The sequence below is a fragment of the Apteryx rowi genome, unplaced genomic scaffold (assembly GCF_003343035.1).
Source record: "Apteryx rowi isolate R43461 unplaced genomic scaffold, aptRow1 scaffold_97, whole genome shotgun sequence".
Taxonomy (NCBI): Eukaryota; Metazoa; Chordata; class Aves; order Apterygiformes; family Apterygidae; genus Apteryx; species Apteryx rowi.
Genome location: NW_020451282.1, coordinates 691,763 through 717,853, shown reverse-complemented (window position 1 = coordinate 717,853; position 26,091 = coordinate 691,763). Strand labels below are relative to the sequence as shown.

The following is a 26,091-nucleotide window of genomic DNA, read 5'->3' as shown; positions in this document are numbered from 1 at the left end:
TGGTGCAACCAGGAGTGAAAAACATCTGCACCAGCAGCAGCTGTACAGTACTGAACTGCTGGTTGCCCAAGGAGCTGCTTACAGTATCCTGGGTTCCTCAAGGCCTGGACATTAAGTCTCGAATTTCTGCAGCCCCAGTTTAGATGGGATGTAAGTGGTCTGGAACTGGCTGAAAGATTCTGTCTGAATCTCAGTTTTCAATAGAACTTGACCAGGGAAAAGGAGTTTTGTCAGTGGAAAGCTTTGGGTCAGCAACCCTACCTTACCTTTAGCCACTGTTCTGCCTGCTCTTTGCTCTGTACTGCTAGAACCAGCGCATCCGCTCCTTGGTGAGTGATTTTCAGCTCATGCTTCTTCTTTTTGCTGTCTTTGGGAATGTATGTGATACTGCACTCATTCAACAGCAGCTCCATCTGAGGTTGCTGGTCCTTGGAACTTTTATAACACTAAATAAATATAAGGAATGTAAGTTAAATCTCACCTTTCTGAACTTTTGGTGAAAGCTATTATTACATAGAAATGGTATTTTTAATTTTTAATATTTTCCATGCATCCCTTTATGACATACCACAAAGTTTACCCAACACTAACTTGCATTCCTCCTCCTCATCCCCTTTGTAGAGCAAAATTACTTCCAGACTGATATTAATAGAGGTTTTTTATTGCACAACAGGTACAACACATGGAGGACATTAAGCTTCTCTATATTATCCATATGACTCAACCTTGATTTTGATCAGGTAGGCAGAGAATGGTTTAGGATAGCTGTTCACATGTGGTGGCAGAATATGCTGGCACAGCTGAAGACTTTAAAGCCCAGGAGCTCACCCTGCCCTCTTGACTGTGGGCTGAGCATCTTGGGGATCATTTCTGGCAGTGACAGTCCGGTGCGTCCAGGTAAACCTATGTCAGTGCCTACACACTGCAGAGGAGCAGACATGGACTTACTCAGCTCTTCTTTTTGCTGAGGTAACAAAATTTGTCAGAGAGCAGAGAGGGGGCAAAGTCGCAGGATGGAAACTTTTCCAGATAATTCAGTTTAATCTGACACTGCACAGCCCAACCACCGTGTTGGTTTACTCTTTAGGGTCCTGGCTAAAACCATATGAACTGCCAGCTGTTTTTCCCTCAGTAGCAAGTACTGTCAACAAACAGCCATTTCATGTTGGATCGCTGATGACCTGCTCTATATTTGAACTGGTGATCTAAATATGAAAGGTTTCACATAGCATTACCTGTCCTACAGACCTACTCCCTATTCTCAGCTACTACCTCAGTATCTTTCAGTTCCCTAAAACTGTCATCAAGTGCCAGACTGCAGAACAATGTTTCATTGTGTAGGTGAATGTCCAGTTACTTTATACACATACACAAATGGGCTTTTGCTCAGATAAATAAGTATGAAGGCTAAAAAGATATCTGATATTAAAGACGACTGATTAATAGGTGCATACATAGGAGATTGAGCATAAATGTGAGCAGAGAAAAGCACACAAACTCTTTTGTGCCTCCTGGCAGTATTCATTTCATGATGCAACATTCAAAAACACAGTAGCTGTTAAAAGTGTATTATAAACACTCCAACTTAGGCTGACCAAATACAGCCACTCTCAACCAGTCTTTGTAAATCACTCATTATCTTTCCTTCCTCTCCAAGGCCCATTGACTCAAAATTCCTCTAGCTTAGTCACAAATTTAAAGAAGTTTGTAACAGTAAAAAAGTTAAGTTTTCAAGATATGGAACCTTGTAAAAATACATTATTATTCACTTTAAGAACCATTACAGAGCATATGATTTCCTTTACATTAAGTTAAAGATTTTACTTATAATTATACACTACTAAAACTTGAGTACTTATATATTAAACAACTTTACGTGAAAAGCAATTCCCTATTAAGAGCTATTTCTAATATCTAATTCTAAATAAAATACTTTGGTCCTATGATCACAGCTGTATTTATAACATAGGCAATTACTAATACCTAGGAACATATATTTGTTTTACTTGCATATCTCATAAGTTACACATGAAGTCCTCCTTCAAACAATAAACTAATCTCATGTAACTTTGTCATTTGACTCCTATTGTGATTTTTATTTTCTTAATCCCCATTACAGAATTACTGAAAAACAATCCCTATAAGAAAAAAAAGCTCTTAAGACCACACATGTAGTTAAAGGAAAGGAAAATGGAAAAAACAACATTTTTATATAGAACAACAAACATAATTCTAGAATAAATATTGCTTGATTTCCGAGAAAATCTGTTTCTTTCCTTCTTTCTTTCTTTACTTCAAACTGTTATCACAGGCTCCTGAAATCTGATATGATTCTGATTTATGGTGATATTCATGTGGACTAAGGATAATGGCATCACAACAATATAATACAAACTGAATCAGAATCAACATTCTAAAAATCCTCAGAAATCATGGAGAACCAGCAAATGAATTCCAACTATATTTTCAGAAACCTCTTATCTAGTTATCTCTCTTTCATATGCTATTATTTCCTATAAAGCCATAAGCATAAATGCACTTGGAAAGTGAACACAGATAAGCTATCTTGGATCAGTGTAATAATGATGATCTGCAGAAAATGTTCTATCACATGTTAATCAGCTTTTAACATTTGGGATATTGCAATAATTATTGGTTACATAATTAGTTACAAAAGTTGTAAGCATCAGCTTGGAAGATAGGGAGTGTCTAAGACCCCAACTGATCTATTACTTTAAGCCTTAGGTGGCTTATAATGATACAGAAATGAATGTCTCTGTCAATTAGACTCTCTTTTCAAAAAACAAAACCATATCTATGAGCGGATAATTTACTAACTTATGGAATCTTCTACTGGCGCCTCCAATCAGAAAAAAAACATAACAGATTTACTAAAGGAACAAATACATCCACTTGTTTCTGTCCTTTCTATAATGCAGCTGTGCATCCTGTGAATGCTGCATCTGTAATTACTGCTGAACAGATGGCGAAGGTTTAGTTTAAAGTGTATACATTACAGCGGCATATGCTGCCAAGTGAATTCTCAACAAGGGACTTTTCTCTCTAACGGTCTGATCCAATAGTTCATACACAAAGTTCCCTATGAGATTTTTGCTTCCACAGGGAATGAAAGACTGGATTTACAGTTTCAGCGATTTTTTTTTCAGATGAAATATGTTAGAAACTAATAGGCCAGACTTTCTTTCATATGTCAGGCAACTGCCTGAATTTAAGTTTMAGTGCAATAAAAATCAAAGTCTTAAGTGGCTAAATGATACAGTTACCATTTCAGTGGTTGTCTGCTTCTTGGATATTTGCAGAATATTACAAAAAACAGTTTCCTGTAGAAATAAACACATCATCTAAAAGGTACAATGAAAATATAGCTAGATAAAAATAAAAATTACCAGTAGTTTGTTTTCTTTGATAACACACAGTAGTTTTGTCCATTGCCCAAATCGTTTCTTTCTAAGGAGGAAGGCACAGATTTTGGCATCCTTCACTAGATCCATAGAGGCCTCCTCAGAAGGCCACTGATGTCTCATTTTTTTCCCTTTTCCATCTTCCTCCTCTTCATCATAGGATTCATAAGAGCTGCTCATAGCATCCGAGTCATAATCTTTAAGGAAAGCAAAAAAGTGCCAAGTTAATACATTTAGCCATGAAAAACACTGAAATAACTTAACAATCTCAGCAGGATTCATTTTAAATAAAGATTTTTAAAGGTCAGCTGCAAACAAACAACTGTTTCAGCACTTAGCAATACCAAAACACTTTTTGCTGAATAAGAGATGCTACAAGATGAAAGCTGTTCCATTATGAAATTTTATAAAAGACCCATACTGACACCTTGGGAATTTTAATTAAACAAGTGAACCGGGAATAAATACACAGAATTTTAGGTAGTGCTTTATCTTCTTCAAAGTATTATTTGGCAGGTACCTTCATCTTTTGTGATTCTTTTACAGAAGAAACATTTTAATCCTGCCCTGTTGCTTAACGCAAAATACACATAGGCACAGAAATATAAATATTAGTACAGCGTATTAAGAAACAAACACTGAATATGACAGAGGTCACAAGAGTAAAGCACAGGGCATAAGATTTCATACAACTCTAAAATACAGCACATGCAGTGATTAATGCTGAATAGATGATGCTCTTCTTTGTCCTACAGACTCTGCTTGAGTTAATAGCATTCTGCAAAAAAGCGTCTCTTGTTATGTGCTCAGCCTAAACAGTTTAATCCTGCTCCAAGTTTGGTGATGTAATGGCAAGATTCCTTTCTAAATAAATGGTCTTTGGTCAGGCCTTTCATTTTCAATAAAGCAGTCAGTTCTGTAGCAGTGGCCTTGATTACAAAACTAATTTGTCATTATCACAGAACCTCTCTTCCCCCATACATATATGTTTCTTTGTATATATGAATCAATAGATACATACATACATATACATACATGTATATAAAGCCCCTCAGATAATAAAACTTGAAGGCATGTCTGTCATTCAGTGCATGCAAAACATCCTGGGAGCACATACTCCCATGCAGGAGAGTTGATATTTTTAATATTTTCAACAGGAAATTGAAAAGAGAAAATTTTCAATAGAAATATTTTCAAAAGTTGAAATTTTGTCCGAACACTTCAAGGAGACTTTGATATATTTTTAGGCTTGAAAAAGGAAGAAAATCTCTTGCTTCCTTTAGCATAGGCACTTAGGGCACAGTTTGGGATATGGCAGTGAGATCTGGGGAAATTGGGAAGAGCACAAGAGAGCGGATGGCTGCAGAGCTCATTCTAAGCCACTACCTAGCCACAAGCAGAGTCAGAACGCAATACACCCAAACCTCAACGTCCCCAAACCAAGACTGGACCCAATTTGCRTTTTTACAAACATGTTTTACAAATTTTTATCTTCATTACAAAGGGAAATGAAAATAAAATTTCAAGCTCTTGAATTTTTTTTGTGAAACTGAATTGCTGTCTTCTGATCAGTTCAACCATGGAGCATTTGGCTCAGGGGCAGTCCCACGCAGGCTAGCGGCAAAAGCCACAAATGATTATCAATGGGAAACCAAAGGGAAAATGGGAGCATTTTTTTCATTCATTTTAGGAAAAACAAGAAAAAGATGGAAAAATTTAGGGTAGATGATTAACCTGACAGATTTTGAAACAGTTATTCTGTAGGTTTGGTTTTTGTTTTTGTTTTGTTTTCATGTTTGTTTAAAAGAACGTGCAAGATCTGGTAGAACCTGCCATTTCATCTGTCTCTTCTGACTTCCTCCCTATGAAGCAGGAAAAAAGCCTAAACAAAAAAATACCAAAACCAGAATCAAAACACAACTTCCCCCTGCTCCCCCTCTTTTGGAGAGGCTATCCAGAACCTTTCGCACAGATATATCTGGAAACGCTTGGGAGTTCATTGACCAATCTCAAATATACAGTAGCACACCAACCTGTTTGAAGTGGAGGCAGAATGATTAATGTGGCCAAGTTACCAAATACGAAAATGCAAGATCCATCAGCATTTTCAAGAAAGCCTTCTCTCAGAGACACAGGCTAAGGGAAAAGCTGCCATAAAATTGCTGTCTCTTTGGCAACTAGTGGTCTTTCATGTAAAGCATTTCACCTTTAACTCCACTTTCTCCCCTTTCAAAAAAGCAAAACTTTGGTGTCCATAACATATCTTCCTCATCCCTTCTTTGAATTTAATAGTACTCTTTGTTGCAGCTAAGCCCTTGTCACAATGTTCACTTAAATGTTCACTCCCTTTGTACAATCTTTCACATCATTTGTGATTTTGCTCTAGTATTGGCAATAAGATTATTTTGAAACTTAAAAATTTTGGAGACCTGGTAAGAAGCAGAAAAGGAGATAAGAAATCACTACTCAARTAGTGAGATAAGGCAATACTATTCTGATAGCAGTTTTCCACTTAATTACAGGTAAAATTTTTCCTCCAAAATTAAGAAACCACCTTTTCAGTATAAGAGTTTGTGGTGTTCATTTTCATTAGATCAGTTTGAAACAAGAGTGTACAGAAAGGACATTCCTCATATATAGTCTTCATTAAGACTGTTGAGAGTTGAGCCATTTTTCTGTATTATGAGCATACACTGAAGAAGGGTTGTCTGCATAGCAGAATCAAAGACCTTCTCTGTCTGAAGATGGCCTACCAAAAATGCCTTCTCCATCTGCATTTTTAAGTGCATCTGTCCAAAGGATGTAAAAGGCAATACTGAATCTGTTTTCACTGTTTTAGCAGATCATTCTTCTTTCCTTTTTAGAATATGTTTTAACTTTCTCATATTGCAGGAAAAAAGGTTTCACCTTGAATACAATTATCAGTCATCTCTACCATATAACAGAGCTGCTTTCTTCTTACCTCAAACTCCGTGCAACAATCTCACTTTCTTTTCAGCAAGATTACTGGGTTGAACCATTGCTTTTTCTTCACAACATTCAATCTTATAAAATTTTTTTACTTCACATTTTATCAGTTTCATAAAAATTAGTTGCAGGAAGTGAAGATTGTGACTTTGAAGTAGAGACCGAAAAGCTGCACCTTAAGTACTTCTCATGTGGCTCACAAGCAGTTCAAGGGCAGATTTCATGTTGGGGATAAATTGTACAAGCAGCAATGGGCCTCTGCTGGCACAGCGGTCACAAGATTATCCATATCTCTGTTTATAGAAGAAAGGAAGCCAGTAGAAGCTTCTGAGACTAACATTTCTGGACTCCCATCATAGCACAGTGTTAAGGGGATCTCTGGGGAGTCAYTGCCATCTCCTGCCTACAAACCTCTGAGGTCTTTAGGCTCTGAAGATAGAAACTAGCTTCTGTTCACTTTGTGAAGCGACTAGTGTATTTTAACATAAATACCATAGGCATTCTACTATCCATACATAACCGACGTTTAGCAGACGTTGGGAAAGATACCCTGAGAAGTTCAACATGGATGTATAATTTCCAAGGGTTTTGAAGCAATATTACTTTCCCACTGGAAAGCAGTAAACTGCCTATTAGAAAATGTTAAATTGTGGAAGGCTAAACAGTGAAAAGGTACGTTGTGTAAAGGCTACTAGTGACTAAATCCTGTCATCTACTATTGTCTCATCACAACGGGTAATGAAATAGGCTGAACACGAAAACATAGGCAAGATGTGATAACGTCATGTGCATACTTTCAAATCAACACACTCTTTGGGTCTCGTAGAGGGGAGAGGAGAGAGGGATAACAGAGCATTCACAGTAATCAAGGGAAAAAAATGAAAGATTCTTACAGTGTCTCTCCAAAAGAAAGAGGTTTTATTAGGTCTACTTAAGTCTCAGTGACTTAGGATGCACTGATACATGTTTCAGTGTTGCTATATGTATCTACATCTTTTGCATCTTCTACATTTTTTGGTTATTCGAGCTTCTTCTGACAATGGTTTTTCACGATTATCTGAACGAAAATTTCCTAACGTTAAAGGGTGGGTACCACAGTAGTCTTTCACATTATTTGTAATAGTGTATTCCAAAGATTAGTCTATTACAACTTAGACATATTGTACAGATGAGTACTTTAATAAACGGGGAACAGAATTATCAGTCAAGCCATATACAGTCTTGCTTTCACCTACATTCAAGTGTTTACAAATAAAGTACAGGGACATTGGGAGGTTGTAGATATTTCATTTTCATGAACTATATTCCTCTGTAATTCTCTGCCATTTCCATTCCCCTTAATAGGTTGGACATACGGGATGTGCACCTGATAGCTATTAATGATATTAGAAAAATATTCTGTAGGAATATTTACTCAAGACAATTATATCTATCATCTCAACAGCTATTTAACAGCTTACTATTGTGGGTCCCACACTTTAAGCACTTCTTTGTTACGACCTTCTCAATCTCAATTAGTCTGAAAAACTACAGGTTCCATCTTTAGTTAATACAGTGCTTTGATGGTTTATTTTAATTGCCTATATTCATATTATTCACAACCCCACAGAACAACACACTGGATTTAGTGGAAGTTTTGTTTGTGTGGAGACATATTATGAAAAGYATATTGAATTTTAAAGCAACTTTATTACGGATGAAGAGTGAGTTATTTTTAATATGTAGTAAAAGACTACAGGACATAAAATATAGCAAAATCATGGCAAGACAGATTATGAGTTAGACTAAAAAAGTTGTATATCTATGGGTACATATATATTTAAATTATGGAATTATTAATGAACTTTTAAGTCTGATCTTCTAAATATTTTCTTGGTTTTGGATGGCTAAGTAAAATAAAAGCCTAGTTTCATATTCTGTTATGTATTTTTTTCCTAGGCAATCCTTTAGCAGTACTATTAATATTTTCCTGCCTGAGCATGGCTCTTGTTTAATGACCAAACACAAATCAGCAGTTCACCAGATTACAGGGTGTAGCAGGACCACCCTGCAGCATTTCAAAGGAGGAAATGAAGACAGGAATGATTCTGCTGCTTTGCAAAACTACAYGTTCCTTCATTTATTTTACATTTTACAAAACTCCTTCTTACCTTGAATTTGCTAGGTAAATTAAGAGCTGCCAGATACCCCAATCTGGTTTTTATTTTTAGAGCTAATGCACAATGATAAACAATTTTCCCTGACATACAACGTACAAACTTAAAATTTAATGTTCTAAAGTGTCTTTTATGCATGTGTTTTAAGAACGGAGTTTTTATTTTATTCTTTCATTCTGATTCAAATAATAAAAGTGTCTATAAAAAGCGGGCAGATATCCCTTTCATCAGTGATAAATGAGACATACACAAGTAATAAATTATCTCAGCCAATAAAAAAGAGTAGCAAACAGGAAAACGTTTGCAATTTTTTAGTACATAATGTCCTATTCACTGACCCTGTGTAAATGCTCACAGCAGTCACTTCATCGTTCCATCAGTGTGCTTTCATCCTATTGCCACTTAAGTACAGTCAGTCTCTGGCTAAGTAGTTGGATGCAATAAAGAGCATTTGTGTGTTGCAGCAAGAAGTTTTGGTGATCGGTTAGGAGGTAGCCCCCTGCCTTTTGCACTAAATGAGTAGTCGAAATAATACTGTCATGTGCATCAAACACAGCTTGGAGGATTCAGTATGAATGACAAATCCTTGTCCATAATATGTCATCAGAAATGCTGCAAATCACACCTTTTTTATTCTTTGCTTTAGAAAAGGCCCTGTCTTTTTTCTTTAGATGTTTATCTGTCTACTTTAACAATTAATTCAGTGCAATAGGAAGTTATTAGTAGATCTGCAGATCAGCACCAAATTTTGAGGCCTCTACACTATCTGCAGTTTGAAGGGGTTTATGTTGGACTGTACTTAACTCTGGAGCCCTGGTCTGAATATCCCCCATCACCTTCACGGTTCAAAGCTGTCCAAAGGCCCAGTCGCTGATTTGGACTCTCTGTCCCCAGTGGGGGCTGCAGCAGGTTTGATGTGCACCTAAGGTGGAGCTCTGGGTTTAGTTTCCTCGAAAAGGAACCTGGTTTGTGCACACTGAAACATCTCTACAAACCAAACCAATGTATGGTCAGTGAGGACAATTACACAAGGCCAAAAATGGTCAAAACCATGCTTACTGCACATCACCAAAGCACTAACAGAGATGTAGCTTTCGAATGCCAAACATACTGAAGGGCATTGGAACTAGCAGTTGCTCAGAAACAGACCCGAACATGTACTACTCACTGGAAGTGATATACTCAGGAGCCTTTCCAGGACTAAGTGGCACTGCCTCTTCATAATAGCCTTCTGGAAGGGATGATGTTGGTAATGGTGGAGGCCCGTTATCTGGTGGCTAAATGAAGAAAAAAAGAAAAAAAAAAACAAAACAAAGGTGATTAAAGACCAGCAAGGTGCTAAAGCAAACATGCTCACAGCATCTGTTCATGATCAGTGCTGATATTACCAGCCTTATAACCTTAATGGCTTCTCTGGTGACTATTTCTTATGTTAACCATATCTAAAGGTAAGGCTCTTGAGGGAGGAATTGGTCCCTTAAGTAAGAAATATTCTGCAGGACAGCAGCTTTTAGAAGCGAAACAAGTCTAAATCTCAAGCTCCTCATCTGCTGCTATAATTAAACAACACCAAGTAGATGTTGACATTTGCAAAGCAATGAAGTGATTTAATTATGCTTCACACCATAATGATACATCTTGAAATGCATCATGATTGTCAAGTCTTTTCCCTCCACTGATGATAATGAAGCAGAACCGTACTGTGTGTACTCCAGCTGAGTCCTTTGGGGATATATGAACAGGTGAATCATACTTGCCATTGCTAAAGACGGCAAAATCAAGACAGCAATTACATTAAAAGAAGTCCTTTCTACAACAGCAGTAAGTGGGAAAAATGTTGGAAAGATAAAGTTCTCTATTTAAGAACTAGAAACTTAAAGGATCTGTGTAGGAAAGAGATTTCCATGTATAGACCATTTTACAGTATTGAGGCTTATTTATTTGTTTTTACATATAAAATAATTTCTATTACAGTAGTAAACTAATATGAACTCCCTTAACAAAAATCAAATGGCCTGAGTTGGCAGAGATTAAGGATAGATAATGTAGTCCACATTTTTGTGATGCATTTTGCTTTTCAATGGCAGATCAATTCTTAATATCAACATTAATTTTTAAAAAGCTAACTTTACATAGTGAAATCTGAGCTACAACTAACAAATAGTTCAGAACATCACGAAACTATTATATGATAAAATAAATATTTCAAATACCAGGTCAAATTTTAAAATGCTTCTTTTCTAAATATAAACCTGTTTTTAATTTAAAACTGACTAACTGCTGGTATGTTGATATAGTAACAAAGCAAATTTAGTACTGTATGACTTCCACCATATAACTTTACTGTTCTATTTCCTCAACAAGTACCAAAACAACTGTATTTTATAGAACTCATTCATATTTGCCACAAGGTTTTCACTCCGTATTTTCATACCGAAGGAAACACATAAGCCTTTTTCCAACACTAGCAGTTTATTGTATGATGACAAAAATACAACTCGCAAGCAGAGTCTCATTTCTGCAGCAACAGTTTTCAGCACATTTTTCTCTTTTTCATAAACGGAGGTAAATGTAACTGAGCATTTGTCTCCGTTGGACTCATCCAGTCTAAATTCAGGGAATGAACAGAGGCACCTAAGGAAGAAACTAGTCAGGGCAGGCTTTGCTCATGGTCAGATCCCAGGTGGGCTCAGTAGCCTAGTAGAGGCATAAAGCCTTTTTCCACAGAATACAGATGAAGCCAGAGTGACTAGTTTCCTAAGCAAGCCTCTTTTTAATAGCAAATGACGTCAGAGGGCATTAGGTGGTTTGCAAAAACTTCCATGGGCACTTTTAGGCCTGGATTCATCTTTGCATACTTCAGAGCTAGACATCCCCAAATCTCATTACTGGTTGCAAGCCTACACTGGACTCCCAGTTCTTAACAACTCAGCGAGAAGAGTCCCACCCTTAGTGTGCTCTGAAGTTACCTTTACATAAAGTAGGTTTTCCCACCTTGAAATTGTTTGCATATTGGATATTACAGATACGTGCAGAAAGATGAGTGGCTAGTGAAAAGATCAGCCCTCCAGCCCTAAGAGACCTCCTAGTAAAATTAGCAACTTCCTCACGAACAATGAACTGATTTGGGACTGAACACAAAAGATTTGGTCAGATTGAGATTTACACTAACATTACTTCTACATCAAATGATGTAGCCAACTTTAATATTAGTCACACTCAATTACAGATAAGAGATGGCAATTACTGTTATCTCCAATGTGAACTGAATGAGTTCTCCTCACAGAGCAGTTCTGCTACAGAAATTATCTGTCAAAGAACCAAAATAATGAAAAAATAAAGCTTTTAGCACAGCTTCTCTGCAATTTTGCTGAAAAAGGCAAACTGCAAACCTGCACATCACCACAAAATAAATGAATCTTTCAAGTTTATCTGCCGCTGTGCAACAGGCATAAAGGACACTAAAAAATACTAGATGCTCGTTAATATTGGAAAACTGTCAGCACATTGTGAATCTTGCCCTACACACCTGCGCTTGAGTGGTAGCTCTGTGCGGCCTGAACTGCCAGATAAAACAGGGAGAAATGCCTCGGCGGGACTTGCATTTTCTCCTTTCGCTCAGGTGGGCAGAGAGGGGCAGGGTCAGTGTTTGCTCCCTGCCTTGCTCCCGCGGCAGTGGGGATTCCCACCACTCCTTTCATAAGGCAGATATATTAATGTTGCGGTCTAGCCTCCAACTACTTTCCCCGTCAGGTGCACATAAGATATATGAAATTCCTATCGTTATTAAACCTAACTCACCCAGGAAATATCCGTCCTGAAAGTCATTCCCATTTCAACTTGATACAGTAACGAGGTTTCAAAGCTATCTTTTATCCAGAAACAAATAAGAGGTTCCAATAAAGATCCGGGGGGGGGAAAAATGCTTGTTTTTAGACAAAATGTTATTCCGAAAGAAAGAAAAAAGGAAATGAAACACAAATGGCGCTTGTCTGAATTCGACCCTGCCGGAGCAGCGGTTACTGCATGCAGCTGGGGCGGGTAGGGCTGCGCAGCCAACGTCAACACAGATGGAAACCATTGCTGCCTCCACCGGTCCTCGCTTTCCAAATGTGTTCTGCAGCGTTTGCCATAACAAAGTGGAAAACAATTATAAAAGAGCATTTTTTWWAAAAAAAAAAGATTATTAGTAGAAATAAAAACATCCAACTGATTAAATACAAAATAAAAATGCCTCACTCAAATCTGTCTCATAAACAACTACATCTTTCGGGAGCTATGGAATATGCAATCCTCCGAGCATCGAGAAATCTAAAAATGTACATGTGAACATGCTGATATTACTTATTAATATCTACAGTGTTTACATTTCTTTACTATTGTTAGTTGTATAGTTTAATGCCTTCAACTTGGCAATTTTTCAACAGAAGAATTTTGATGAAGTTATGAAGTATGAACTGAAATAAATCTTGATTCAGTAACTCCTCATTAGTTTACCTGAAAATAAAAAAGACCATTAAAAAAGCACAAAACTATTTATATACTATATAAAAGGAATCAATCTTGAAAAAACCTGGAACATGTGTATTTTGAGTGGTATCACAGGGAAAGACATGGCAACCTGAAAAGAAAGCATTAACACAGATTTCTACCTTTATTTTTTCAGAAGAGGCCACAAGGAAGAAAACTAGGGAATGATGCCTTTCAAGACAAATAACCTTGCTCAATCACAGGAATAAGAACCAAGTTAGACAAAAACTCATCACTATTTTATCTCACTGGAGGAAAAAGGACAAAGATGAGTCACATATTGTTGCCCAGAGTAATATCAGTAAGCCTGAGACAACTGATAAAGGTGTTTGACAGGTACTGGGTCTAAGATAAAATGAGAGATGCTTTATTTGAACCCAAGAAGCAGAAGGTTGCTAATTACCCTGCAGAACTGAGAACTCAGAAGACACTAAAGACTGAATTGTTCATGGGATGCCCAATTCCAATTTACAGGAGGGATTGTTGAGAGAAACAAATACCTGCAAATAATAAACAATATTTATCTGGAAATTAAAACTCCTGTTTCCATTGGACATTAAAAAACAGACTCGGCGGAGATATTACTTTGGGGGCGCATTATGGTCTTTCTCTCCACTAGCCACTCTGTGTTCCACAGAGCAGAAATAAACTCTTTCTCTCTGCATCCTAGGAGATAAAACACTTAGCCCTTCCCTCAAAAGGTACCTACCAAGATAGGTAGCAACTATCTTGTCTTTCAGGGTTGATCTTGCTCATACTTTCTGAGGATGTGATAGTGTCTAGTGTGGAAAGCAATATGAAAAGCAGAGGAAAAGAAAGGACATCCCACAGGGGCCTGAGAATATCAAATTGCTTCACATCACAGTGAAGCGTTACACCTTGTAGGAAACAAAAAGAAACATCTCAGTTCATGCAGTCATTCAGGACGTGGAGACTTCCAGTGAAAACGCATGACTTTTGGAGAGGTAAAGCCTGCCAATACACATGCGCTGCCGCCGAAGGCTGCCAGCAGTTCAAGTGCCATTCTCGCAAGGGTGTTATTAGATCAACCACCAATTCAATCCCAGCCGGACTGCGGAACCAGCTGCCATGTAACCCCACAACACTCAAAAGCAGCAACATGACACTGGAAAAGTGGTCAAACGCTTGTGGTGTACAATAAAGCTACTTAGAGGCGAGTGGGCAAATGTGGGCTTTCAAGAAGAACCCTTGTCACCTACGTGTGCCATCYGCTTGGGAGCAGAGCTGACCTCAGGGCAATCCTGCCATTCCCTGGCCCGAGGGATCAAAGACTGCTCTCGCATTTATAATCCCCCTTCCTATAGTTCATAAAAAAATGGGTATTACTGACTGCACTATTCAACTTGGCTTTGTAAAGGCTGGAAATTGGGCATCAGTACTCGCCACACACTTAAAGTTGTTATGAAAGCTCTTGGTAAACTCAACATCACCAAGATGCTAAAAAGAAATCTCTGTTTATTGCCAACAGTTGAGGACCTACTACATGGATTTATTCAGGACAAAAGTGCTGACTGTATGGGATGTTAAGAGCAATTTCTGGCATATTGAGCTGCACAGGAGTGAAAAATTAGCCTGAGCATTGACAAGTAGAAGCTGAAAAGAATTCTTCATTTGACCATTATTAATTTCTCGGGTTGTCAGCTGGACCCTAAGAAACTGGGAGCCAAATAATGTGAAAGAAGTCTAGCAAATTCTCTTTTCAGGTTCTGAACACATCTGACTGAAGACAGGGAACCTGCCAGGTAACAAATGAGCCTTGCTCATAGGAATGGTAAGAGGCTCTCACAAATATCTCCAATACATGAGAAAAAGGCAGAGTAGTGCTGCAAAACTATTAGCCACTGGCACTTGAGGGTCTGGTTTTAGCAGATACAGAAAAGAGACTGATACAGGCAGACAGAAAAGCGATCGGGTACAGGATTCTTCCAGCCCAATCTACTCCAGTCCTTTTGCTTAGCACTATTTGAGAGACATCGACTGAACTTTTTAGAACAGAATAATCCTGTCAGTCCCTATCCACGGCCGCAAGGTGGACAGCACAGTCGCACAACAGACTGCTGGCACAGCCCCACACAACCACCACTAGGTAAATCAATGCAACTACAGCACATGCTTCTGGGGAAGATGAACAGGAGCACAAGCTAAGCTTTTGTTTTGAGTGATCTTGATCAGTGACCCAAGGAGATCTAAGACTAACAACAAAATCAGTACGCACTTTATGCACTTTACTCCAGGGAATGAAGATAACATTTGACACGGCCAAAGAGTGTGTGTTCTGACGCAGGAGTGACTGCCTAATTAAGTTATCTATGCAGAAGTGTTTGGTATGTAGACTATAGTGACCAAAAAGAAAATGCAGGCTCAGACAAAAAAAAAAATCTGAATGGATTTGTTCACTCTTATTACACTCCACACTTTGATCTGAAGACTATCTGGAGAGCATTTACACAAGGACCTCACCAGCAACAGAACTGCCATTTCCTCAAATACAGCTCCTCTGAGTTCTGCTTAGATAATCCTTCATCTAAACAATAGGAAGGGAATAGGAAGGAAAAATGAAAATAATAAGAACCCAGCACAATACATCAACTGAGCTCAGAATGAGATATAGAAAATAAAAGTGACAAGCCTTGAGCACCACTGAAGTAACAGATATCTGGAGGGAGTTACAGCCAAGCTCTATGGAAGACAGAAGTGGAAGTAAACTCCGAACTCCAAGGAAGTTACAGGAGATCTGAGGCAAGAACTCAGAAGTAAAAAAGAATGAGACAGAAACAAAAATACGATATTTCTGTCTCATTCAGATTTTACAATAGAAGATTATTTCACAGCCATTTGGAAACACTACTCAGACAAGAACAACAGAGCAGGGTCATACCAAGCAAAGGGTCTGGGGGCAGCGAGAAGAGAAATGGGCTTTAATTAATGCTGGGAAAGTCTTTCATACATATTACATGATGAAGATGAATCTGAATTTTAAGCAGCCTGGGCACCTCAGAGGTAGCTATTCTAGCTGTGCTTAAAGAGGTGTCTGTATTCCCCAGTATAGACAGATTCACCTTCCTATTCCAGGAGTTCATGTATTGATGTACATGACATGACAGTGGGGACAGGACAAGGCAGTAGGGTGAGAAAAGTGCAGACAACACCATTTACGCTGTAACAACATTCTCTAAGGGCCTGAACACTGCATCAAACTAAAACAAGAGAAAACTTTGGTACTTAAAAAAATAGCAAGTACTTACAGGCCTAATTCTTTTCCCATGTGTTTGTAAACAGCATCTTAATCAACATGCTTAGAAAAACAAACAGGCTGGTTCCTCATTAGCAGCTTAGGGACAGTGTTTTATGGACAGGTATAGCATGGAAACAAGATACCAAAAAACCTGAGACCACAAATATGAACGTGATAAGAATGATGACAGGACAATATCCTATGAAATGTGTGGCATTAGTAACCTAATAACTTTCTGCTATGAATGTCAAAGATCATCAACATGTAGTAAAGGCAGGAAAGAGGACAAACAGCTTCACAATAATCATAGAAAGAACCTGGTAAAGCAGTTCAGTCCCACTGTAAGCCCAAACTGACGTTCATCCAGTTTAAATGCAAACTGCAGAAAAAGGTAGTCCAAGACAGTTCACTCCAGCAGCTTAGACATGAAAAAAAGCTTTGATATATCGTGGTGCACATTGTTATAAAGGTGCATTACAAATGAACTGATAAGGAAATTAATTAAAAGTTTTCTGTGATATCATTTGCAAATATGAAATAAGAAACAATAATGCACTCCCCCAAAAAACTGGGGAAAATGGGGTCAACTACAGCATCCTGCAAGACATGATGAACATAAAAAAGAGACTGCAAACATTTTATTGTCCTTATTTCTTATGCAATCACATATGATGACTGGAACAACTCCACAACCAAACCATATCCAGAAGACTCTCTGATGGTCTGGTCACTCATGATCAATCTAGAACATGAAACCAGAGCAGGTGCTTAGGAGAAATACTGCTATGAGGAGTGGACTAGCTCAATAGAAAAAACTATAGTTCAAGAGGAAATTGATGGAGCCTGTCTGAATTTAATAGAGTGAAATGAAGGCTGAGAGAAATATGATTGCAATTCCAAAGGAAATCTGAGGCACAGGCTCAGGTGAGGAAAATAACTACTTAAATATAAGAACAATGGCTGATATTGAACAGTGAGATGGTGGAACAGCCTTGCAAACTGAAATAGCAGGTTAAAGAAACCTATATGGTGGTAAATTGATTTTGATAAGTTTCTGAAATGGTTAATGTTTTATAATTGCCAGCTGTAGTAGCGACTGGACTCAGTGATCAAAAAGGACCCTTTGGTTCTTCCTTCATTATGGAAGAACATGCTAAGATTTGTTCAAATTGAAGCCATTGGCCAGCTCTGAATGAAACAAATGAATTTTTGTTGAATTTATTTCTGTTGGTTTTAAACATTTTCTGCAAGGGAAACCCTCCAAGGACAATATTACCTTAAGTTTATCTTTTAAGAAGAACAAAGAGTAATGACTGATTTTCAATGTTAGCAGAAAAATCAAGATGAAATAAAAACTCCTAAGTACCTACCTGGCACACAGCACCCTTGCTTTTGTTATATCACAAGCCTAACTGCACAGTTTAGAACCTCTAAGGCTGGCTTTTTGTTTTTTTTCCAAAGAATGGTTAATGTAATTGKTAATGTATCACCTTAAAAATTCCTTTGATTTCAGAAATGATTTTTTTCTTCTCCAAGGACACTGTCTCCTTTCAGCATTTTCTAATAAATACCTGAGAATATACCTGACAAGCAGCCAGATAAAAGGAGGCTGTCAAATCACTTCTCCACAATAGGAAACCCGTTTATATGAAACACTCCCACGGAGTGACTGTGTATGTATGCAGGAAAGGGTTGGAGGAAGATGACCTATTCTTTTGATTTATATCTACAGGGTTTCCGGCATATTGCTGGACACTTGTTATGGTTAAATCATTATTGGATTGTACTCTAGGAAAAACAAAACATATATCCAGTTTTATTGTGAAAATCATGCAAAATAGCCAAATGTGCTGTTTGCATTTCATTTTGTTGGACTGCACAGTGCAATGTCTCTGAAATCACTGACTGTCAGATGTAATATGACAACCAAATGCTTGAAGGTGGGAAGTGCTCTGTCATTGTCACGCTGTGTATAATTTATGCTGGTCCTCCCCAGGCACATCTGAGCCACAGGACATACTGGATGTTATTCTGACGCCTCAGCGTAAAATGTGCTTTAAGGCAACTTGGTGTTACTGCAGTGATGGGATCACAGGCATTAAACTGCCAGCAGCTGAGGTACACACAGAGCACTGGCTCTATTATTCTTCCAAACYCATCCTCTAGCATTGCTTCTTGCCTGTCCTTTCAGCTCAGGGAAATACAGAAGTAGGTGCAGACTGCGAGATGTGAAAGCAGGCTAAAATACACAAGTCTTCATAGTAAGTACGTTCAAGAGGAGACAACCAATATGACTATTTCAAACACGAATGCTAGACCACCGTGACCTCCTCTGCTCCCACCCCAGGCAAAGGTTCGTTAGCTGCTAGCCTTGCAGTCATGCTGGCAATACATTCCTGCATTCAGGCAAATGGAGCTGCACTTCTGCAGCAGGACTCGGAGTAGCCCTTACGCTTACATCCTTCATCTGCAGCTTTTACTTTGCTGGCCATCTGAAGGAGCTGTATGCACAGGACTTAAGGCAAGCGAGGATTTGTGCTTCATAAGYATGATAGAAGAAGTCTGCTAGACCAGATGTAGGCAAGGGAATGCAGACAGACACAGAGATGGTGTGATTAGCGATTTGCTTCATTCAAAGATGTGYAAGGTCCACCTTTGTCCCTGTGTTTTAAGACCTGGTCCAAATCCCACTGCGTCTAGGAAATCTCTCTGGGCTTTAATGGGTTTTAATAATTGGAGATTTAATTTAAAATATTAACAATATGCCTCTAAATAAAATGAATTTTATGATGTTCGCTCATTTGCTGAGGAATAGTAAAACTGATACAAAATCTGGCATGAGCAAATATGCAGGTCTATTTACAGATTTGCAAAGGAAGCCTTGCACAGCACCTGCCTACACATAATTCTGGCTCCTGGCACTACTTTAAGGAGTATTGAATTCCTTCCCACCCACACATCTTTACATAAGTAAAAGCTTAAACATGAGTTCAGACTAAACATTTTTGAATGCAGAATCCCTTGAGTGCCATAAAAAGAAACAGCGGTGTAAATGAAACTTTAATTTCCATCATGCTCAGTAACTGATGTGCTAAAAACTTAGATTTTAAAACAGTGCATAGTTTATTTAAAGTTATTGATTCCTACTTCCAGTAAATTCATGTGTTCCAGCAGCACACTGTGACTCCACTGGAGGTTGAGACCACCAGTAGATGTTATTCAACAAGTGGAAAAACTTGGTCTCTGTCCTGAATAGCTGACAAAAAGAGGTGCCATATATTATTGATTTTCAGCTTGTTATGTGACATCCTAGAGCAGAATTTCCTATCATCTCATGGGTCTGGTGGATTTCTTCCACCAGACTATGAAAGTGAGGTCTAAGAAAAGTGATTAGGAAAGGCAGCACATTTATGTTACTCAGCAATGTAATTATGTACAGCTTCTATAGAGCTCTGCATCACCATCTAAAAGTTTTTAGGAATCAATTGATTAAGTGTAGATTGAAAATCACTGTGCCAGAGCATTAATGAAGGGAAAATTACTTAACCACTGACACTGATATCCAGCTTTGCATAATAAGGGAGAAAATATGACAGTCTGATCATATCTAATGATAATGAGGATCTAACAGAAAAGGTGTCTCGCAGACAGGGAAAGGTTTCTAAAAAACAACTAATGATAAATACCATTAGTTCAAGGTGACTGCAGGAGAAGTTTTTAAACTGCCGGACTGGGGTTTGAGCTGGCGCCAGTATTCAAAGGTCAGAAAGCTGATGGTTTTGTCCTTCCCTTCTGACTCCACCTGGGCTTTTGCAGGACAGCAGCAGTCTGTCATCTTTTTCACAAATTACGATGTGCTAGCATCTTAAAATAACGTCACTGGTAACCCGTACTTGGATAGTGCAGGACCAGGACAGGCCTGAAACGGCTCCTGGCTGATCTCAAAGGGGCACTGAAAGCATAAAGGGAGCCGCAAACCACTGCTGTCCATCAGCATCAATGGAAAGGAGGAAAAACTGGCAAAAAACAACTTCCACCCTGATGGAAAAAACAGCTCAGCTCTGTGACTTGACCGAGAGGCACGTGTCAGCAGTGTTACTGGCAGGTCAGGGAGGAGAGCGGTGCTCAAATCCCGCTTTGCCAGACTTGTCACAGCAAGAATAAGCTCCAAACTGACTAGCGCTAACTACATCAGCGTCCAAGGCACTTCTCGCTGTATCTTAGAGAAATATTATTCTTACTCCAGAATCCAACCTGAATACAGCTACTGCAAAACAGTGGTGACCTGCTGGGCCTAACTCATACTTCACACTGTTTCACTCCAAGCAGCTGCACCAGCTTTGAGGGAATTTACACATTCGTATACGAGAAAGGAAGAGCAGGTCTGTTTTTTTTAAAAACAACTTGCATCTTCCAAACCAATTTATCAAACTGAGTCTACATAAATAAGAAAGAATGACGAATTCAACTGGCTTGAGTTTATGAAGCTAGCACCTGAAGTCTACATTTCACAGGCCTGTGTGTTTTGTTTAATTTTCTCGCCTCTCATCAACCATTTCCCTGTAATTCATGCTATACGCATCTTGAATTAAAGAAAAAAATCATTTTCAGACACTGTTAACCATGAGATGAATTCTCCAAGTTTCACTGCATATTAACATGATCATTTTTTTGCATTCACTCAAATCTATTGCATAATTATTTTATAGCATGCATTTTAATTGAATTTTGCTACCATATATATACTGACTCTGGATATGGATGTTTCTAGCATAAACATTCCATTTCTATAATGATTTGAGAATAATTGATGACATTGTATAGTATTAAAATAAAAAGAAATCTTGTTCTGGGTTATAAATTAAAAGCTGGCAACGTTTACGGAGAAACTATGGTTAAGCTATTCGACATAATTTTCTTTTCTTTTTCTTTTTTTTACTTTGTTCTGCAACTTGTAGTACTAGTCACCATTAAAAAAGTTTMTTAGAAAAGGCTGACCAAGAGTTTAACCTGATAAATTAGTTCTTATGTTCATAGGATGCTACTGTCTTGTAAAATAAGTATGCTTGCCTCTTGAAACAGGGCATAAACCAGATAACAAAGTAACATATTAAAATGAAAAAGCATGTTGGTCATCCGGTTGTTCTTTCTCTACCATGAAAATACAGACTGCTGCCTTGTAAACTATATCTGTACTTCACGCTTCAGGCCAATGAACACAGGTCTCTTCTGTAGAGACTTAGGATTATTTGTATCACTATATCTAACATTTACCACAAATGAGTAAAAGGACAGATAATTTGTCAATATTAGAGCTAAGACTCTGTTTACCTTCAAACAAGCTAAACCATTATTTGCTTATGCTTCTCAAAAAATGCTGAAAATGTTTTTTTCAAATCTACTGTAAAGTCAGTAAAAGGGAAGAATTATAACTTGTTTATGGCTTATTCTTCAACAAGACAGCTGTTTCCAACTGGAGGAATTGAATTGCAGATCTCAGTTAATATCTCTTCTATAAACATCTCTGAGAACTTAAACATCAACTTGTTCTGCAGGGAATTTCTTACCCTGACAGTGAACACAGAAGGGCACTAAAGCTTATAAAAAAAAAAAAAAAGAARTGTTCATCCTTCATTTCAGATCTCTAGGCTTTCATTTTGGGAGTTTGTTGTCAAGAGGCAGTTTTTTCGTAAGATATGCTCCAGGGAAAGTTGTTCCTACGAATCATGAGACAGCTTAGGCTGGGAAGGACCTCCGGGTCAGGCTAGCCGACCACCCGCTCGGAGCAGGTGACCGCTGCAGTTAGAGGAGGTGGCTCGGCCCTTCGCCAGTCAACCTTTGACACCCTCCAAAGGTGGCGATCGCACAGCCTTGGCAGGCAACCTGCTCTAGTGCGTAACCACTTTCCCGATAAGGAATATTTTTCCTTCTCTTCTCCAAGCTGCACGAACACGGCTCCCTCGGCCTCTCCTCATGCACAACGTGCTCCAGCGCACTAAGCACCTCCGTGGCCTGTTGCTGGACACCTTCCAGTTTGTCTCCACCCCTCTTGCACCAGGCAGGGAGCGCGACAAAACCGGATACGGCATTGCAGATGCAGCCCCCAGCCCGGAGTCAACGGGAATAATCCTTTCCCTTGACCTGCTGGCTCCTTCTTCTTAAAACCCATTCTGTTAGTGGTTATCACAAAAATATCATATTCATATATTTAAATTAGCACTCACCAGCCACTGCTGAGGTATTTCCGGTAGAGGCATTTGAGGAGGCGCAGGCAAACTGTTGGCAACTTCCTGTTTCTGGACATGTTCTTTTATTTCAAAACCTGCGGGAGAGGGACATACACCACTTAGCACTGCAAATCCTGACGGAGGCTAACGGGGCCTCGTTCCACCACACGTACACTACGCTCAACAGCCGCACGCTGAGCTCTGGCACACGACCCTTCCTGAGAGTCACTCCCAGGCTACCTCCAAAGTCCTGCTGCTTCGGAAAAACAGGAACCACCAGGAGGAATGCTGGGAATTAGGAATTTAATCACGCAGAACAAACACATACTTATGATAGAGGCTAAAAGCTGCTTAGATCAACAAATACCAGACAGAGAAAGAATTTACAGGAAATCATTCCAAACTGGCTACTAATCTGCACTGAAACATCTACACAGCTAAAACTGAAAGGCTTTATCGCATGGATAAAAGCATTTATGAGAGGAACATCCCTGACTCGTGACCATCCCAACGGCACCGTACGGCAAATGAAGCACCAGCCGCCCATGGACACCGCGTGGCCCGGGCCTGGTGCCGGAGGAGAGGAGGGACCGTTGTGCAGCCACTGGGCCTGAGGTGCTGCTCGGTGCCCCCCAGTCCAGACCCTGCTGCCACTGAGGTGACAYCGGCCAACATTGCCTTCTTCCTCTCATTTTCGAAACGAGCACTGTGGTTTCTCAAGCGAGCTGGAGAAGGGAGAAGAAGCTAAACGTAAAGAGCCGCTTTGAGGGTCCTTCCTAGCAGTATCCCATATCGCTCCCCAGGGAAGAGGAACAGCCCATCACTTCCGAGTTTTTGGCACAGTGATTTAAATCCCCATTGAACTCACTTCACGAGAACATGATGCTGTTTATTTTTCTAAATATCAAAAGGGAAATTAGGGTGCATCTCCTCAATGTTTTGGCCAAAATTCAGTCAAGGGGATGCACTCTGCTTACCCCTAGACTGAATTCAGCTCCTAGTGTTTAGTTTAGTTTTTAAAATATATATTTACATAGTCAAATGGATGTCTTTTGGTCAAGATCATATAATTCTCAAAAATGTAATCAATGATGAAATGTTTCTTGTCATAATAACCCAGTCCCACTGGCTGTGAAGTCATGGATTGAAAAACAACACTGATAAAATAAACTGTCTCTAAGGGCCACAGATACTTCTTTCTTCCTACAAATTGAGAGGGGGATTATTCTTGGGAATCATTCCAATTCTTTTTAAAGTATAACTTTCACTTGTTCCTCTTTATATAGGACGAATTCATATTATGACTGTCATCCATATCCCAGTCTCCTATGCTTTCCGTAACAACCAAAAGTTAAATGTGAAGGGTCTTTTTACTGGAAAAAAACCATATTCAAAGTGAATGATATTGACTCTGTAAAAGCAGGTTTTCCCCAAAGTTTGAAACAATGTGAGTTTAAGCAAGAAAGTGCTCTAATATTTATCTTCTTCTACAAAATTATACAGCAAAGTCAGCATTATAGGCTTATGACATTACAGTCCCTTTAAGGAAAACAGGCAATGACAGTCATATTAAACAACTGAATTCACTAAAGGTTCTTACTCCAAAATAAACTGTTGGTGTCTTTGTTTTTTGGAAGTCTGAGTTTCATAAAGAAATGCCAAGTGTTTTGTTCAGATCTAAAATCGAATGGGAATGCCAAGATTCAGAAGAAAAATAAAGTTTATAGCCATTTCCCAGTTGCACAGATCTTTCATTACCTTTCCCCATTATTCTTAAATGGTTTGCTTCAGCAATAGAAATATGCTGGTCAATTCACACAGTTGATTTTTACAAATGCATATAAAGAGCCTGAACTCAGCATAATCCTTGGGCCCGTTAAACTATGCCAGCATTCCCAAAGTTCATCTCATGGATATTACGTGGGTGGAGTAAAATAACATTTTAAAAAACAGATTTGTAATGACAGCTCAACTTAGTTACAGCATATTGTAAGTTTATGCATTTTTTATTGCTTTTAATTTTAATGAAGAGATGAATAGTTTTGAAGGGATGGGAGTACTGAATGTTATAGCAGATGAAAAAAGCAGCAGGGTCATCTCCGTTAAAGTACACGACTCCCTCTGTAGTTTCCCATGCACTTGCAGCTGCCGTGAGATGGCACAGCTCCCGCACAAGCCGCTCAGCTCTTCCCTGCCCTGTTCCCATCCCGGCACCAACCTCTCCTTTGGGCCAGCAAAAGTACGTGTGTGGCCTCGTGTTGAACCAGAACAGGAAGCTGACACAGGTTAGGACTAACCCATCAAAAAAGCAAATAATGCTTGTGCTAGCAGCAAGCAGGATGCAGAACATGAGCAGGAATGAGTAGCCCAGGGAGAGGGACAGCAGTGCTTTTTTTAGAGACTGTGCTGGCTTGGACTCTAAATATTTAAACTACAGTTCTGTGAACTGGAGTTTGTAGATCATCATAAAGTATAGTCCCAGGAGATGTCCACTACCATCTTTAATAACTTCTTGCTTAGCTTAACTATAGGACTTCCCTGAAATAATTTGTTTGAACTAGAGCATATCTTTTAGCAAAATATTCCATCTTGATAAAATGCCAGCAATGGCATGCAGACTTTAATAAGTTCTTCCATTAGTTAGTATTTTCAAAGCTCAAAAAGTGCTTATTTCCACTTTGAAATAAACATTCAGCCACTGGATACTGTTACATTTTGTTGTGCAAGTTTAAGAGGCCATTCTCAGTTGTCCCTTTTCTATATTGAGATTAATTATGATCCCTCTTTTAGGGTAATTCAAAGGCATATTCCTGGATCCTGTAATCGTTGTTTTGACTTTTCTTTGAGACGTCCAAACTTTATCTCCCTGAACACAGGAGCCAGAAGTGGGTACAGTCTTCTGCTAACAACTGCACTGAACCAAACCCAGACACATAATATGCTGATCTTACATGGATCTTGTTAATGGATGGATCCTGTAATAGGATGTTATGGATTTTGTAGTAGGCACCAAAAGCTAAAAGGTAGGTGCTGAAAGGTGGAAAGCTATGTTCCTTGAGTCCTTTAATCCTTGGCCACATCTATAGTGGGAAGTTTCCCATGCCTGGGATGGTTCTCTGGTTCTGAGAAATCCATATCAATTTTGTTAAAATCTCTTGCCCCTAAAAACCAGGGTGGAGGGGAAGGACTTTTGAACTGTCTGTTGGCAACAGCTCTTTGYCCATGCTAACTCCCAAATCATGCTTAGGAACTGATGGGAGGGATGAGTCAGCTCAGACCAAAACCATGCCAAGGACCATTCAAAAAATTTAGCAGTGCAAATGGTTGAGTTCCGGGACCCAGAAACATACCCAGMACTGTTTGATTTACTAGTACAGCTGTAGTTTTTGTGTCCTGAAACACCAACCACAATCTAGAAAAAAGGATATGATGACCTCTTCCTATGTTTGCAAAGCTGGCAACAGAATGCTGTCTGATTTCTTGAGAAAGTCAAATGTCTTTACAATAAATCTAGTTGAAAAGATTAAAAGAAC

The 26,091-nt window shown here is 38.8% G+C and overlaps 1 protein-coding gene across 6 annotated transcripts in view; it reads right to left on the bottom strand.

The window, feature by feature from the left end:
* Positions 1-26,091, bottom strand: part of AFAP1 (actin filament associated protein 1) — a 79,375-nt gene that overhangs the window by 38,970 nt on the left and 14,314 nt on the right. For 5 of the 6 annotated variants that reach the window (XM_026054778.1, XM_026054775.1, XM_026054771.1 and 2 more), the window contains exons 3-6: positions 22,556-22,653; positions 9,714-9,822; positions 3,408-3,619; positions 267-446 (exon numbers count right to left, since the gene is read on the bottom strand). In XM_026054778.1, the coding sequence (XP_025910563.1) occupies positions 267-446; positions 3,408-3,619; positions 9,714-9,822; positions 22,556-22,653 (599 nt within the window). The remainder of the gene's footprint in view (positions 1-266; positions 447-3,407; positions 3,620-9,713; positions 9,823-22,555; positions 22,654-26,091) is intronic. The other variant, XM_026054776.1, reaches the window with a different exon arrangement.